This window comes from Rhizophagus irregularis, chromosome 7, assembly GCF_026210795.1.
Source record: "Rhizophagus irregularis chromosome 7, complete sequence".
NCBI classification, from domain to species: Eukaryota; Fungi; Glomeromycota; class Glomeromycetes; order Glomerales; family Glomeraceae; genus Rhizophagus; species Rhizophagus irregularis.
This window is the reverse complement of record NC_089435.1, coordinates 3,318,190-3,332,923: the sequence shown is the minus strand read 5'-3', so window position 1 is coordinate 3,332,923 and position 14,734 is coordinate 3,318,190. Positions and strand designations below refer to the sequence as shown.

At 31.6% G+C, this 14,734-nt stretch overlaps 3 protein-coding genes across 3 annotated transcripts; 2 read left to right on the top strand and 1 right to left on the bottom strand.

The window, feature by feature from the left end:
- Window positions 1-8,237: 8,237 nt before the first annotated feature.
- OCT59_027493 (uncharacterized protein) lies at window positions 8,238-8,462 on the top strand (the record flags this gene model as incomplete). Its single annotated transcript, XM_025330915.2, has 1 exon — window positions 8,238-8,462. The coding sequence occupies one exon, from the start codon at window positions 8,238-8,240 to the stop codon at window positions 8,460-8,462; it is 225 nt and encodes a 74-aa protein (XP_025166265.2).
- Window positions 8,463-9,053: 591 nt separating this feature from the next.
- OCT59_027492 (uncharacterized protein) lies at window positions 9,054-9,437 on the top strand (the record flags this gene model as incomplete). The annotated part of the gene is made up of 2 exons (XM_066137008.1): window positions 9,054-9,060; window positions 9,169-9,437. The coding sequence occupies 2 exons, from the start codon at window positions 9,054-9,056 to the stop codon at window positions 9,435-9,437; spliced, it is 276 nt and encodes a 91-aa protein (XP_065993437.1).
- Window positions 9,438-13,530: 4,093 nt separating this feature from the next.
- On the bottom strand, window positions 13,531-14,360 carry OCT59_027491 (uncharacterized protein; the record flags this gene model as incomplete). Its single annotated transcript, XM_066137007.1, has 2 exons — window positions 13,531-13,603; window positions 14,113-14,360. 2 exons carry the CDS (start codon window positions 14,358-14,360, stop codon window positions 13,531-13,533), a joined length of 321 nt encoding a protein of 106 aa, XP_065993436.1.
- Between the last annotated feature and the right edge of the window lie 374 nt (window positions 14,361-14,734).

Genomic DNA, 14,734 nt, shown 5'->3' with positions numbered 1-14,734 from the left:
TGTGGATATTATCGTACTCCTGAAAAACTTTGGGCTAAAGTGCAAGCTGAAGGCCATGATTTTAATATATCTGATATTACAGAGTGGTTGCATAAACAGGCTATATGGCAAATACACTTACCTATACCCAAGTATGTTCCACAGGTTTCTTTTAATAAGATTACTCGACCAAATATGTATCATCAAGCAGATATCTTATATATGCCCTATGATACTGTAGATAGAAAGCTGTATAAATACTGTCTGAATATTGTAGATGTTGCTAGCCGATATAAAGCTTCAGTACCTCTAGAAGATCGCAGCTCTGCACGTGTTGCTAAGGCATTTAAAAAGATTTATGGTAAAGCAGACTGCCCGCTTATTTGGCCAAGAGTTTTACAAGTAGATGGGGGATCAGAATTTAAGGATGAAGTTATCCGATTAATGGATGAAAAAGGTGTGCGTATTCGGGTGGGTACTACTCATAAGAGTCAGGCTATTGTTGAACGGTATAATCGAACTTTAGCAGAGAGACTTTTCAAAATACAGGATGCAAAGGAACTCCTTACAGAAGGTGTGAATACTGCCTGGGTTAAGAACCTTTCTGATATTGTGAATGAGCTAAATAATTCTAATACTCGTCTACTAGGTATGTTGCCAGTTGAGGCAATCCAGAAAGATCAAGTGTATGCACTACCTTCAAAAATTCGGAAGGATAGACCTGTAGGTGCAGAAGAAATACGTTTACCAGCTGGTTCTCTTGTGAGATACTTACTTGATAACTCAGATTACCAAGGTAGGAGACGTGCAACTGATCCAATATGGTCTACTAAAGTTTATACAATTGAATCTTCCACAGTTGTTGATGGGCAGCCGGTTATATATAGGTTATCTGATGGACCTAAAAAAATATTTACTCGAGAAGAATTATTAGTTGTGCCATCTGATACTATGCTGCCTCCTACTTATATATTATATTAATTTTCAAGTTGTGGTATCCTATAATCTCCATGTGCATACATTGTGATATTATCTTGTGCAATCCATTTTTTATCATCCATAGGGGATAATCCTACCTTCGACATTTCTATAACATTTATGGCATGTCTATCAGATCGGATTGCTCTAAAGGTGACTGTATCATTATGTTTAGGATCAAAGAGTGCCTTATTATACCGCTCATGGTGGAACTCTTTTTTAACTACCTTTGAGGGGACACCTTTAGCCTTACGGATACCATGTTTTGGATTGGTGGTCTCATCCCCTACCTTGAGAATGGAATACATTTTGGGACGGAGGCCAATAAATTCTGCTATAACTGCTCCATTACATTCATCCTTAAATTTCCCTGGGATTTTCATATTTATGTCAGTCTTATCACCTAATGCTTTTCGTACAGGATGATCTTTAGGATAATCACTGAAGTCAAATTGGTCTGCCATATCTATGAGGTCTGCATTAATATCCTCAGTTTGGATTTGTACAAGAAGTGAGTCTGTGTCTGTATAACATAACTGGATTTTTTCACCATATCGTACTTTAAGAGTATCATAGTAGAATTGATACATACAGAGCTTCGAGAGGTCAAGCACACTCATACCCACATATGTTGGACGGTTAAGCATTACCTCCACTTTTCGTCGGTGGATTGCAACAAGATTTTCTGAGAATATTTTACGACCCTTGAATGCAGGATCTGAGGTAAGCTTTTTATATTTCTTGGGATGGGTTTGGGGTTGTACTACTGAGACACGTACACGTTTCCTGAGATTTTCCATAGTTTTACCAAATACACTATTATTCATGAGTTTATAGAAGTCCTTCTCAAAATCATTCTTAGCCTTAGCACGTTCGGCGGTGTTAAATTCTATATATGGTTTCATCCATGGAGCCTGCTCGAATTTTATAGCTTCATAGACCTTCTTGATTACTAAGCCCTGGCTAACATAATACTGGAGATTTCTATAATGAACTACATATTCATCCTTATCAAATAGGTTAGGGATGAGCTTATCTGTGGGTGTGTATCGTTGTCCTGAGCGTGCTATTATTTCCTGCTGCTTTTTACTAAGCCATTCCTTCTTAACCTTCATTCGTTCTGGTGCAAGGGGGTAATCTGTGTGTTGTGAATGGAGGGCTTGAGGGTACTCCAGTTTAACTTTAAGGATATATCCTTCAGAAGAATCGTCTGGTATTTCATTACTTTCTATTTGCCTTTGAATGTTAGATAACTCGTTTTCCTCCTTTATCCAGTGGAAGTTACCTGTAGGTAAGTATTGCAACATGGCCCATCCATATAGGTTATTTGCGTCTAAGTATAGAATAGATGACTTGGGCTTATCTGCGGTCCATTTACCTTCTCCCATACCTGGATTATTTGCACGAGCATATCGTTTACTTACCATAGAGATTCCACCACGTAATCCTTGTTCTACCATCATGTACATGTCCTGGTCAGTTATAAGATCCAATCTTTGCCCTGTCATTAAGAATAGTGCATCCCATGCGAAGCCTGGTGTTGAATAATACCAGAGAGGATCTAACCCATATTTTTTCAAGGCCATTTCTCGGAAATTCTGAAATATATCGGCTAGTAGGAGGACGTCAGTTTTGAGATAAATGACATGATAATCTTGCATTGTTTTACATCCTGCTTTTTCCCATACATACTGTGCATATTCATATTCTTTATCACTAATGTGGGTTTCATTAAGTTTGCTATAAAATGCTCCTTTAGGTGGTAAACTAGTTTTCTCAAACTTTTTCCAGTCATCCATGTATTCATACGGGTAGACACCTTTTTTAAGATAAATCTCGAGTAATTCAGGTGGTATTTGACTTCGTGTTATCTTAAAGTTTTCGGGATGTGCAAAGCATCTACCTGCATCAATTCGCCATAAGTGTTGTGGATTACTACATTCTTGTGCTCTACATTTTTCTGCACCTAGATTGGATGCTAATTTGTCGAGACTTGATTTCATGAATTGTAAGCTGTCTATAAATCGGAGGGAACCTAACTTGAATGCCATATACTTTTCCATGTTATAAGGGATAGGATCAATATCATCCTCACATTCCATTGCACCAATTCCTTGCATAATTATGTGTCCATCATATCCTGATAAATTGTGAAAGATTACTGGGATATGCATTTCACGAGGTTTTATGGATAAGTCAAGATTACATCCTCTATGTGCTGCACCTCGATACCTTCCTGTAATATGGCAGTGGTCTCTTACTTTATTTCCATTTAAGGGGTTACGACATATCCAGCAGTTTATTGCATTATCATAACTTGCTTGCTCTTGGGTTGTTAACGGCATCATTTCCATTGGGTTTCTGAATTCATTACGGATTGCTTCAGCCTCATTTAGCATTTCGATTACAAATTTTTGTGCTGCATTTTCTCCTGTAAATATCTTCTGTGATTCACTTACACCATCATATCTTACCTTAATATACGAGTATGAGCAGGGGATTTGCTCTTGTACTTTCTTGGTTTTCTTATCTTTGTCTTCATCTGTGGGTGGTATGTCCATTACTAGGGCTTCAAAGTCTGCAACAAAGTAATATGGGACTTGCATGCGGCGTTTCCAGTTCTTGAATTCATATATATCATTTCCTTTCTTTACTGATGGCATTCGGTCTGCTTGTGGGGTTTTCTTTAATCCTCGACATATTGCTACATGTTTGTTATGGATTTCTTGTTGATGTGTGAAGTGGGAGATACACCATCGGCAGACAAATGTTGCATGTCCATCTTTTGTACGTTTATTTACTAAACGGCTCATATTCTTAATCCAGCAATAGTGCTGCTTTTCCCCGTTACTGATAAGTACTAAATCTATTATTTTACGGCCCTCTGCATCATCCCTATCGGTAACATATATTGGGCATAGGCGGTGGTCACGCCATTCACAAATGCAGAGGGCAATAGTTGGGTTCTGTCGCTCAAATCTTCTTAGAATTACCTCATCAGCTTGTACTGGAAATTCGATACCTTCAAAGTTTAACTCATTTACATACTCCTTATACTTGGAAATTCTTTCTGCGTTCTTTTCTACTGGATGTAATGCTGCTAGGATTGCCCACTGGAAGCATTTGTCATCATCATTAGCTGGATTTACTACTCCCTTTTTCGTGGCAAGATCTTTTGGGAGTGGTATATGTCCTGCTCCTGTGGGTGGTTGAAATTGCGAGATTTCTATAAATATTTTTTCTACACGATAGAATTCCCAACCTGATCCGTAATTTACATAGTCTTCTACTTTCTGCATGATTCTTGCTAATGCAAAGTTAAATGTACCATTAATATCTGTTGATGGTAGGATTGGCATATTGCGAGTTTTAAATGGTATGTTATATCTGTAGATATACTCTACTCCATCATCTTCACTAAAGTTACCATCTCCGAATAATCCCTCAAGGTAAGAATCTAAACGTCTTATTGTGGCAAATATTCCAATTCTTACTTTTATTGATCCCAATCGATTTCTTTCATCCTGAAGAATATTCTGGATTGTTTGACTGTGTGCTGTAAGAAATGAAGCATAGTCATGCTCTCCAGGTGTTCCTATAGCAATATCAGCCGTAAAGTTTGAGTCTGTTAACTCCTTTCCTATACGTACCTGATCACGACGTTCAAAGACTACCTCATAATGTGGGTCTGGATCAATTTGCATCATGCGGGTTATCTCTTCATTGGTTACCGCCGCTTGTGCTTCACGGATTTGGCGGATCTCATCCTCATATTCCTGCAATTTTGCATTTGAGCGGGGATATGGGATGGACTTGACAGGTACCTGCTTGAGTTCAGCTAGAACTGATCGGGTGACTTGTCTGTGTTGGGCACTTCTTGCTTGATGTGTTGACATCTTGTAAACTTTTTATACTCCTCTTTTATTCAATTACATTTTTTCTGAAAATAAAATTAATTGTTCGCCTACCCTATGAGGGTAAAAAAAGAGGGAGACAGATTAGTACTGTCTTCCTAAACTATTCCTCACCATCTGAGTCATCGGGATTGTCATCCGAGTCACTGAGCACATCCTTGTCCTGATGTATACTCTATCCTTAAGTAACTTATAGTTGTAAGCTACAACGGCGAATAGCTTCTTTTACCATAATATGCTCTACTGCAGCATTTGTTCTCTCTTTACAAGCCTTTTGATATGCCTCCCATTCAAGTTCACGGAGGTCACGATTTCTATTACCCTCCTCCTCTGATCGACCAAGAGCATCATTTGCTTTTTCCTTCTTTTCTACTGCTTTGTCGTATGCCTCCTCGGCTTCTTTATGCCGCTTCCAGAGTATTCGTTCAGCTTCGGCTCTCCAGATTGGGCTGACTTCTAGAAGATGTGTCCCGAAATTTCTACTTGGAATGTATTCCAGGATATGGCCCACAAGTTCGGGGATTACTGATACTGCGTACGGGGTTTGGTGGCTTTTTAGAATCTCTCTATTGATAGCCATAAGATCAGAGACTGTGCAGCCAAAGATTGTTGCTAACTTTTCTGCGGTATATACCATGTTATGTACTATTTATCTGTATAGTTACTTGGTACCTACCTTTTATTCAATTACATTTTTTCTCGGTATAAGGGTAATTGCTTGCCTTGCTATTCCGCTCTATTGACTCCATGGCTGGTTTCCTGGATGGGTTAATATTCCTTACCTTTTTTGGCTCCGTTGGCTTTGAAATCCTATTTCTTGTTCGGTTAATTTTTTCAGATTGTGTGGTGGTAATAGAATTGTATGGTGGTAATAAAACTATATGATGGTAACTAGATTATATGAAAAGTGGTAGGTGGATTATATGGTGGTAATTAAAATTATATGATGGTGGTAATTAGATTATATAAAGTGGTAGTTAAATTATAGTAAAAGTGGTAGGTGGATTATATGATGGTAATTAAGTTATATGATGGTGGTAATTAGATTATATAAAGTGGTAGTATTTTAGATTATATGGTGGGGGTGAGCTAGAATTGGGGTTTTCATACTACTTACCATGGTCCATTAAATTCAACTGTATAATATGAAATAAAAAATAATAAAAATTTTGACATTAGATTTGTCAAAAAAAAAAAAAAATTTTAATATTTACCTTCACTAATATTGCATGGCTTTAAATAAAAATGTGGATCAGCTTGGGTTGGACGTTTGGTAAAATAATTTTCATACATTTCAATGATACTAGGTATTTCGGGAATGTATAACTTATCACCTTGAGATTCAATATTATTGGCACCGCGTTGATTAGTTTTTGATTTGTAAATGATAACATCAAATCCACCATATTTGTCTTTTCTTCGTATAAAATTTTGAAGCTGCAAATTGAAATGTTCTCCTCCCCTTAACCCTAAAAAAATAGCATTAAAAAAAAAGATCCTATATAATAAACTGGCAGGATCATTGCCAGACATTGCTGGATGATCAAGAATCTGAAGAAGATCATCTTCAGTAAATCCATCAGCACCGTTACGCTCCCCACGACCTTGACTCACAAGACTCTTAACTTTACCATTCAAAATCTGCCATAATTTGTAATATTGATCTTTATCCATAATGTTGATAGGTTTTGAAAGGACAGACTTATTATTCAAATGTCTATTTATTGCAAACATGCAACTATTAACTGAAGAAACATGATATTCAGAACCATCTTTTTTTCTCATTGCATAAACAAATCTACAAAGCTGATCCTCTAATTCTTCTTTTGTATCAACTTCCTCAATCAATCCTTGATAATTAACATCTGTTCTAAATTTTTCCAAAGCTCGTATCCAATTTGAAGTTGAATAATCAGTATTTTTACATCGGCTACTATCAATAAGATTGCGAAGCTCATCATCAGTAGGTTTTTTATAAGTAAAGTTCACCTTTAATTTCTTACAAGGTCGTTTATCTTTGTTATCTTGCATCTTTAAAATATTAATAGAAAGGTTTTGTGTAAAAAAGAGAGTCAGAAATGGAGAGAAATGAAATTGGATAAAGAAAAAAAATGATAAAAGCTTAATTTATGAGTTTAATTCGAGTTTAATAAAAGTTTAAATAAAACATCATAATGTCACACTATAATTTATAATTATTTAAATTGTACGCATTAGTCTAATTTAAGTCCAGATTAATTGTGAGGTGATACTAAAAATAGTAAAGTTTATTGCTCATGATTTCTTTGTTATTGATCAACGTAACAAATGTCCAATTATATAATTGTCAAATAGGGGAATATGTTAATAATACAATAAATAATTAGACAATTGGAAATATGTTCAAATCCATCAAATAATACGAAATATATCAAAATATATCAAATTGTCCGATTATCTTAAACTGGCACATGATTTTCACCAATATGCATATAAATCATTTTGAATCATTCAACACTGGTTATAGATATCAATTCTTTTTAACTGTATTTCTAGACATTTTTATTTTAAACATGTCAGAATATTAACCATAGTTAATGATAGTTCACCAGCACCTTCTTGATATTCTTCTTTACCACTTACTAACCAATCAATCTCTTTAGCTATTTGCTCTTATATAGGTGAAAACTGTTCATTTTGCAAATTTGTAAAGTTTACAAAAATGATCATAGAGTCACCAACAACTGGGTTAGAAACTGTATGAAAAACTAGATTCCTGAGAAGTATAAAGAAATTACTCCAGAAAAATATGAAGAAATATGTGAAAAGGTTCTTCATTATAAATAAAAAAAAAGTGATTGGTTACTTATGTAATGATGGTTTGCATTTCTCATTGCATTATTGCATTGTTATAGTTGATATTTATAACTAACTTTAATTAATTTTCCCATAATAGGTGAAATTAGAAACTTCTAATAAAATCTTGATGACTTATTGTCAAAGTATTATCAATGAAAAAAAATGAAAAAGGACAGGTAAGTCAAGATCTTTATTCTAAATTTTGCTTGTTCAATTACTTGGCACATTTTTGATTTTGTTCATTTTATTATATAAATAGAATTTGGTAATGAATGATTAAATATCATTTGAAAACTAAGGATTTCAACATTCTTGCATTCAAAAAGAAGGAAGTACTATGCAAGAAGATTTGTTAAATTCTGTCAATGAAGCTTAAAATACCTTCAAAGAGGTCCATTTCCTTTGTAATATAGTAAACTTAAAACCATATGGTATAATGATGAACTTGAATCCAATTTTTATGTAATTGACTTTGGAAATTGAGAAATATTAGTGAAAGTACATAATTTGTTAGAAAATGATGAATTAATGTCATTATTTGAAATATTAAAATTAGATGATAAAGAACTTCATTTAAGTCCAAAAGCACTTGATTATTTGCCATTATTTAACACAATTTTAGAATCTGAAGAACAAAACACTGAAGATGATGATCCAATTAAAGCAAAACTTACTAAACATCAATCTTACCATATTGATATTCATATTATTAAAAGTATCTCAAGTCACATTGATAGTTACACTAAAATGTAAAGTGAAATGCTTTGAAAAGGAGATATGAAAACTTTACACAAATAATTAGGGGTAATGAAGAAGGATTTCTGATCAAAAGCCCAAACAGCTTTGATTGCAGTTGTTTTAACAAGATGAATGATGATATCTGGATGCAGACAGGTAATTATCAATTTCAAATTTGTTTTATGTAAACAATTTATAATTTATTTATATTTTTATTTTATTGGATTTAAGATTTGTACAATGAGAATATAGATGACAAAATGCAGCTAATGATCATCATCAGTGTGACAGTGTGAATACCAATACAGATCAAGAAGAGAAGGAGAATACCACAGAACAATCTTGGACAGCACATGTTCTGTCATATTTTTTTTTTATGACATTCAGTTTCTTGGATTCTATTCAATACTTTTCATGTGAACATCCATTTCTACAAAATCAGATTTACAAGATACTGATTATAAGGCAGATAGTGCAGAATTCCTTAAACAGCCTGACCAATCCCAATGTTTTGCTAGATGTTTCTGAGGTTCCTAATAAACTGGATCTAATAAAGAAAGGCATTTTTGCCCTAAATAAGTTTATAATAAGAACATTCTTTCCATCATGGGATGTATGTGAAACTTTGGGAATCTTTCCAGCACAAGGTCATAATAAGTCACTATTAAATATTAGTGTATAAATTGTTTATATATCTTAACATTTAATATAACTATTACAGACAATTATCTTGAAATTGGTCAAATGATATATATTGGACCAGGGTTGTACTTATTTTCACCATTTATGGTCCCAAGTCTCACTATTCCAACTTCTGCTGCTAATTTGGGATATGCAGCTCAACTAATTCAAACATTACTATGCTTGAGACATAATATTATTAAAAAAAATGCAAGAGTATGGAGAATTGAAAGAAAAGTGCAACAGCTTATTATGAATCAGACTAATAAGTATATCACTGAGGCAATGTCAGATGAGGAAGAACTGTGACATTTAAACAATTTTTTACTTAAGATATCAAAAAGGAGTAACTAGTAAGGAAGGAAGAGTTCAATATTTGTATCCAGATATATATGTGATTTCAAATTAAATATATGTGGTAGTAGAAAGCATTAAAGATAATAGTATTTCACACATTATATATTTCATATGCAAAAAAAAATATTGAATGTTTGTTTGCTTACATTCATACATGTTTTAAATGATCATTTTATTTCAAAAAACATTTTCTTGATACCATACAGTATTTTAAACAATTAGCTCATTTCCCTATAAAAATTTTTTCAGAAAAATGATCACGTGTCTGAGTTTCTTTAGAACAAAACTAGAAAAATGATCATTTATTGGAGGTTTTTTCCAGAGTTTTATTCACTAATAATATGAAAGACTCATGCAAATTTTTTATTGAAACTTTTTTTGATACGTATTTTTATAATAAATATACTTATTTATTTACTGGAAATTTGCACACCTTTTTTTTTATAATACCGAATTGTGTTTTAATATAATACCATTTTGACACTATAAACAATAGTATTTTAATAAATAATAAATGTATATGAATGGCATGATATTTATTTTCGTACAATATACTCGCTGGTTATAAAAATAGTTATTAATATTCTACTGATTGCTAACCAAGAGCTCATATGCGTACCACAAAAAAATTGGATTTTGGCTAGGAAAAGTGCCCGCTAATTAAATGGTTTTTTTTAATGACGCGTAAAAGATTTTTGTTCAATTGACGAGTATAATGACAATACAAATCGCAAATTGTCAATCGCAAATAATACTTTGGCTGCATCAACTCTTATAGTAATTCGAATTACACTCCTAATAATTCATCATAATCTTCATAATATTTCTTAAGGATTATTAAAGAAAGTAATTTTTTTGATACTCTATTTTCCCAACTTATGAAAAATGATTCTAAATCTTTCAGAGTTACAAATTTTAAATTTGAGTCATCATTATATATTTTAATTCATTTGTGATGAATGATTTGCAAAAATTTCTAATACTTCCGTTTCGTTTAAATATTCTTACCCATAACCAAGTTTTAATGTTTTTTCAACTATTGAAATTCAATAAATATTGCTTGTAATAAATGTAATTTATTACTTTTTAAAAATTACAAAAGATTTTGAAGATTTAGACAAAAACTAGCAATAGATGAAATTGCTGCACTCTTAAGTTCACATATAAAAGCTGCATAATTAAATAGTGGTAATTTTAACGAGATGAACAATTTCACTTTCAGATAAGATTTTTTTTTGAATTAACAGGAAGGCATACAATTAACATGCGAAGAATCGATGATTTCACTTCGAATCGACGAGAAATATCAGAACCTTCCATTCGAGTTCTCTGAAAGAAACTATTATTCTAAAGGAATCTGGACTATTTTGACGGAAACTACTCTTTTTAAATGAATCTATAAGATAAACATGTCCTACGACATTATTAAAATTATGTTTTAGTTTCTGAAGGACGTTAGGGTAATGAAAAATAGGACAGCCCCTGAATAAGAGTTAAAAATTTGGATTAATCATTTCGTAGAATAAGTGTTGAGGTCTTGGAATCTTTCTTTCTTTTAATTCTGGTGAAAATCTCATTTTCTTTACCTCCGTCACTCCGTGTACGAAATGTTGAAATGGTGATCATTGATCACGTGATAAGTTGTTATCGTTGAAACAATATTAATTAGAATGGCGCAACAAACCATTAAACATACCGGATTAAATACGTAATTTAAAAGTTTGTGGATTACCGAAAGAGATTAGAGAATATGAAGGAGCAGATGCCGTCATACCGGTAATGCTATCATCGTTAAAAGATCTGGAGATGGAAGTGGGCTTTCCAAAGCAATTTGTGAAAGTTCTTCGTTGTGATAAGGGATACATTTCATTGACTGATGATATTTGTGGTATATGAGTCTAATAAAATAAAATATTATATATATATATAAATTTCTTTGGATAAAGAAAAAAAATGATATATTACAGATAATGCAACAGGCCATTCATTTTGATCGTATTGATTATGAGAATTATCAGTCTATTTAACACTAAAATGTGAAAATAACCATTTAGTTAATAATATGAAAAAATTTTGAAAAAAAATAATGATTAATTACCGAAAAGGAAAATCTTGTATTTTGAGTGCGGAATTATTTTGTGATAATTAAAAAAAAATAGTTTACGTGATTATGAAAATTCTTTTTTCTTTTTACTTTAATTGTAAATAATTATCATGCTTTTACTTTGTAATTCTTTGATACTAAAATAAAATAAAAGGTTTATTTTAATATTAAAAATATTCTGATAAAAAAAAAAATTATATAACGAACTTGATCGTAACGATTTTTAATAAATGGTGTTTGTTAAAGGAATCAGAAGCTCTTGTTGGTGATAGTACTTTATTGTCATCAATCATGTCGGGATGACTGCACGTGAACAAAATTTTATTCAATTATGTTACCTAAAAGGAGATTCTTTGGTAACTTCTCCATGATAAGTTCCAAGAATTTCTTTTTACAAAACTTTTCATGAAAAAAATGTTTTACGATATTGAAAAATTATTAATATGTATGGTTAAATCTTTTTATAAATGAAGCTGCAATTGGGTACAATTCAATTAATATATTCATATTATTACAATCTTAAAATGGTTTACTATTTAATATTGTTTTGTTTAACAAATTAATTAAATCTAAGATAAAAATTATTATTACACGCATATTATCTTGATTTTTCTTATTCCGTCCGTCTTTAAAAAAATTCAGACGTGCAAAGTAAATAAATATTTCATATCTTGACGACCGTAAAGTTTAATTCTGTCATGAAACTCAATACATTTCTTGTGACATCGTTGAATTTGAACCGTAACTTTCTATAGAATTTCTTAATGGGAAATAGTAAAAAAATTACTCCTGGTATGCGACAGTAATCTAAGAAGGGTATAAATATATCTATAAATACTACAGTAACTTTTTTTTAGGCGGTGGCGTGTGGATGTGTTGGTGTGTGAGTGGATATGTGATTCTCTGTAATACGGTCTAAAGTTTTTATAATTTAGCTTACGTAAAGAAAAAAATAAAAGGTAAGTTTAATACAATATATTCAGCAATATAAAAGAAGTCTATGGTCTTATGATTGAAATTTTTTTTTTATACTTTTCATTCAACTAATATTTAACGACAAAGTTATTTACTTTAATAAGTTTCTTTTTAATAATTTTTTTGAAACATTTAACGTAGTTGATTCATATTTTACTCGTAATATAATACAGGACAATAGCATCTAATACTATTTTGCCACGATAAATGAGAAACTGAAAAGTACTTTCATATACTGTAAATATGTGTTTTCATAAATTAACGCCATACATTAAATTAAAGATATCGACAGTAAGAGTTTTCTCAACTACTTTTAAAACCTCTCCTCTTTCTTTACCTAAAAAATCACTAGGTTTATGCTTTTGCTAAGTAGTCTAATCTACGATTATTATCTAGACTATGTAATCTATCTGAAACTAAATTTACCAAAAAATCATTTGAAGTCCGGTCATGTGATTCCTTCGTTTCTTTCCTGTCTTTAATTTCTTGCTGATTTCCTCACGAGTCTTCTCCTCTTTTCTTAAGAATTTCCTTTTCGTTGAGACGAACTATTCACTTCCAAATTATAATTTTGGTCAATTTTAAATGGTGATTCGAAGTACCCTATGAACTTTTAATTTCATTCTGTAGTAACAAATTTGAAGCGTTAAACTTGAAACTTATTTAAAAAAGCGTAATCATTACCATTATCCAATAGATCTTCCATATCATCACGCCCTTTACGTTCCTTTAGAGTCCAATGACCTGGATACTACCTATTAAAATTTAATTCGTACACTTGAGGAATAAACTGCTTTTGATGGAGATCGTTGCCACTTCCTCAAGTTTCACCGGAATTTTTTATTACATCCACATCAGTTTCTTTCTTGATTGATGTAAATTCTAAATCAACTTAGGTACTTTTTGTCTTTGATTCTGTTGTTTTTAAAGATGTGGTTTCATTAACAGGTTTTGGCGAGTTTTTTTTTATGATAAATCAAAATAAAATTCTATTTTAGCGAGATTAGTGTCGGTGATTTCATCGGTATGATATTTTTGCCTATAAATCAAATTTTTTAGTAAGTATCCTTGTAAATGTAAATAATGATGATATGTAACAGCTTATATATGAAGAGTGTTTAGAGTGTTTGATAGATAAAATTTTCTAAATACTGACGAATATTTTTAACATCTTTAAAACAGGAATATATTTATATACTACGACAGTTCCCTACTAACAGTATCATTTTTAAATGGTATATGGTGTAGTTATTAATTGTCTACACGTAACATATTATAAGTGTAATCTATATTATAAAAACGTCAAAATTTAAAATTTAAAATTCAAAACTTTATTTCTTAATATTTGTCTAGACATGGACATGAGAGTTAAGACGATAAAAAGAACATTGAGAGAAAAACAACGACAAAAATATATATATAACAGAACATAAGAAACACTGAGACAACAAAAAAATCTATCATTGTCGAAAAAAAAAAAGAAAAAGAAATAAAGGAAAAAATTCAAAAGGAAAAAAAAGATTCCATTATTCTAGTTAAGATTCGTACTTTTTGTAACTGGAAAAGCCATTTCCATCGTTATAATATCTGGAACCGTCAGGATTTTGATAATAATAAGAATTATCTTGGTTGGAGTAATGATAAGAACCGCCAGATGCTACTGAATCTCCACGATGAGTCCATTTATTTCCTTGATCATTAACGCCTCTATAAACGTTATCGTTACTATTTGAAGGTTGAGTTTGAGATGAAGAATTATTATTTGAAGTTGAGGAAGTATTGGAGTTTGTAGACATGATTTTGTATCACAAATTATTTGAACAATATTTGAGTATATTTGAATAATATTTTTTTTTCGTTTCTTTATTGTTATTTGGATGAAATTTTTTTTTTTTTTTTTTTGAAAAATTTCGTTTCTTTTGTAAGTAGGGGATTTTATATGTTATTTGATGAGATAAAGAAATTTTCACACGCAATAAGACGCGTTCAATTAAAAAAACAAAATAATAACCCCCAGTTACACGTCATAAAACAGGAAACTCGCTTTGTACAATATAACCAAATTGCGTTACTGATTATATGGTAAATTCATGATTGCAGAATAATTGTTTGTGTTATTTTTCTTTAAAAAGTAAATTCTAATATATTTATAGGCAATGATTTTATTATT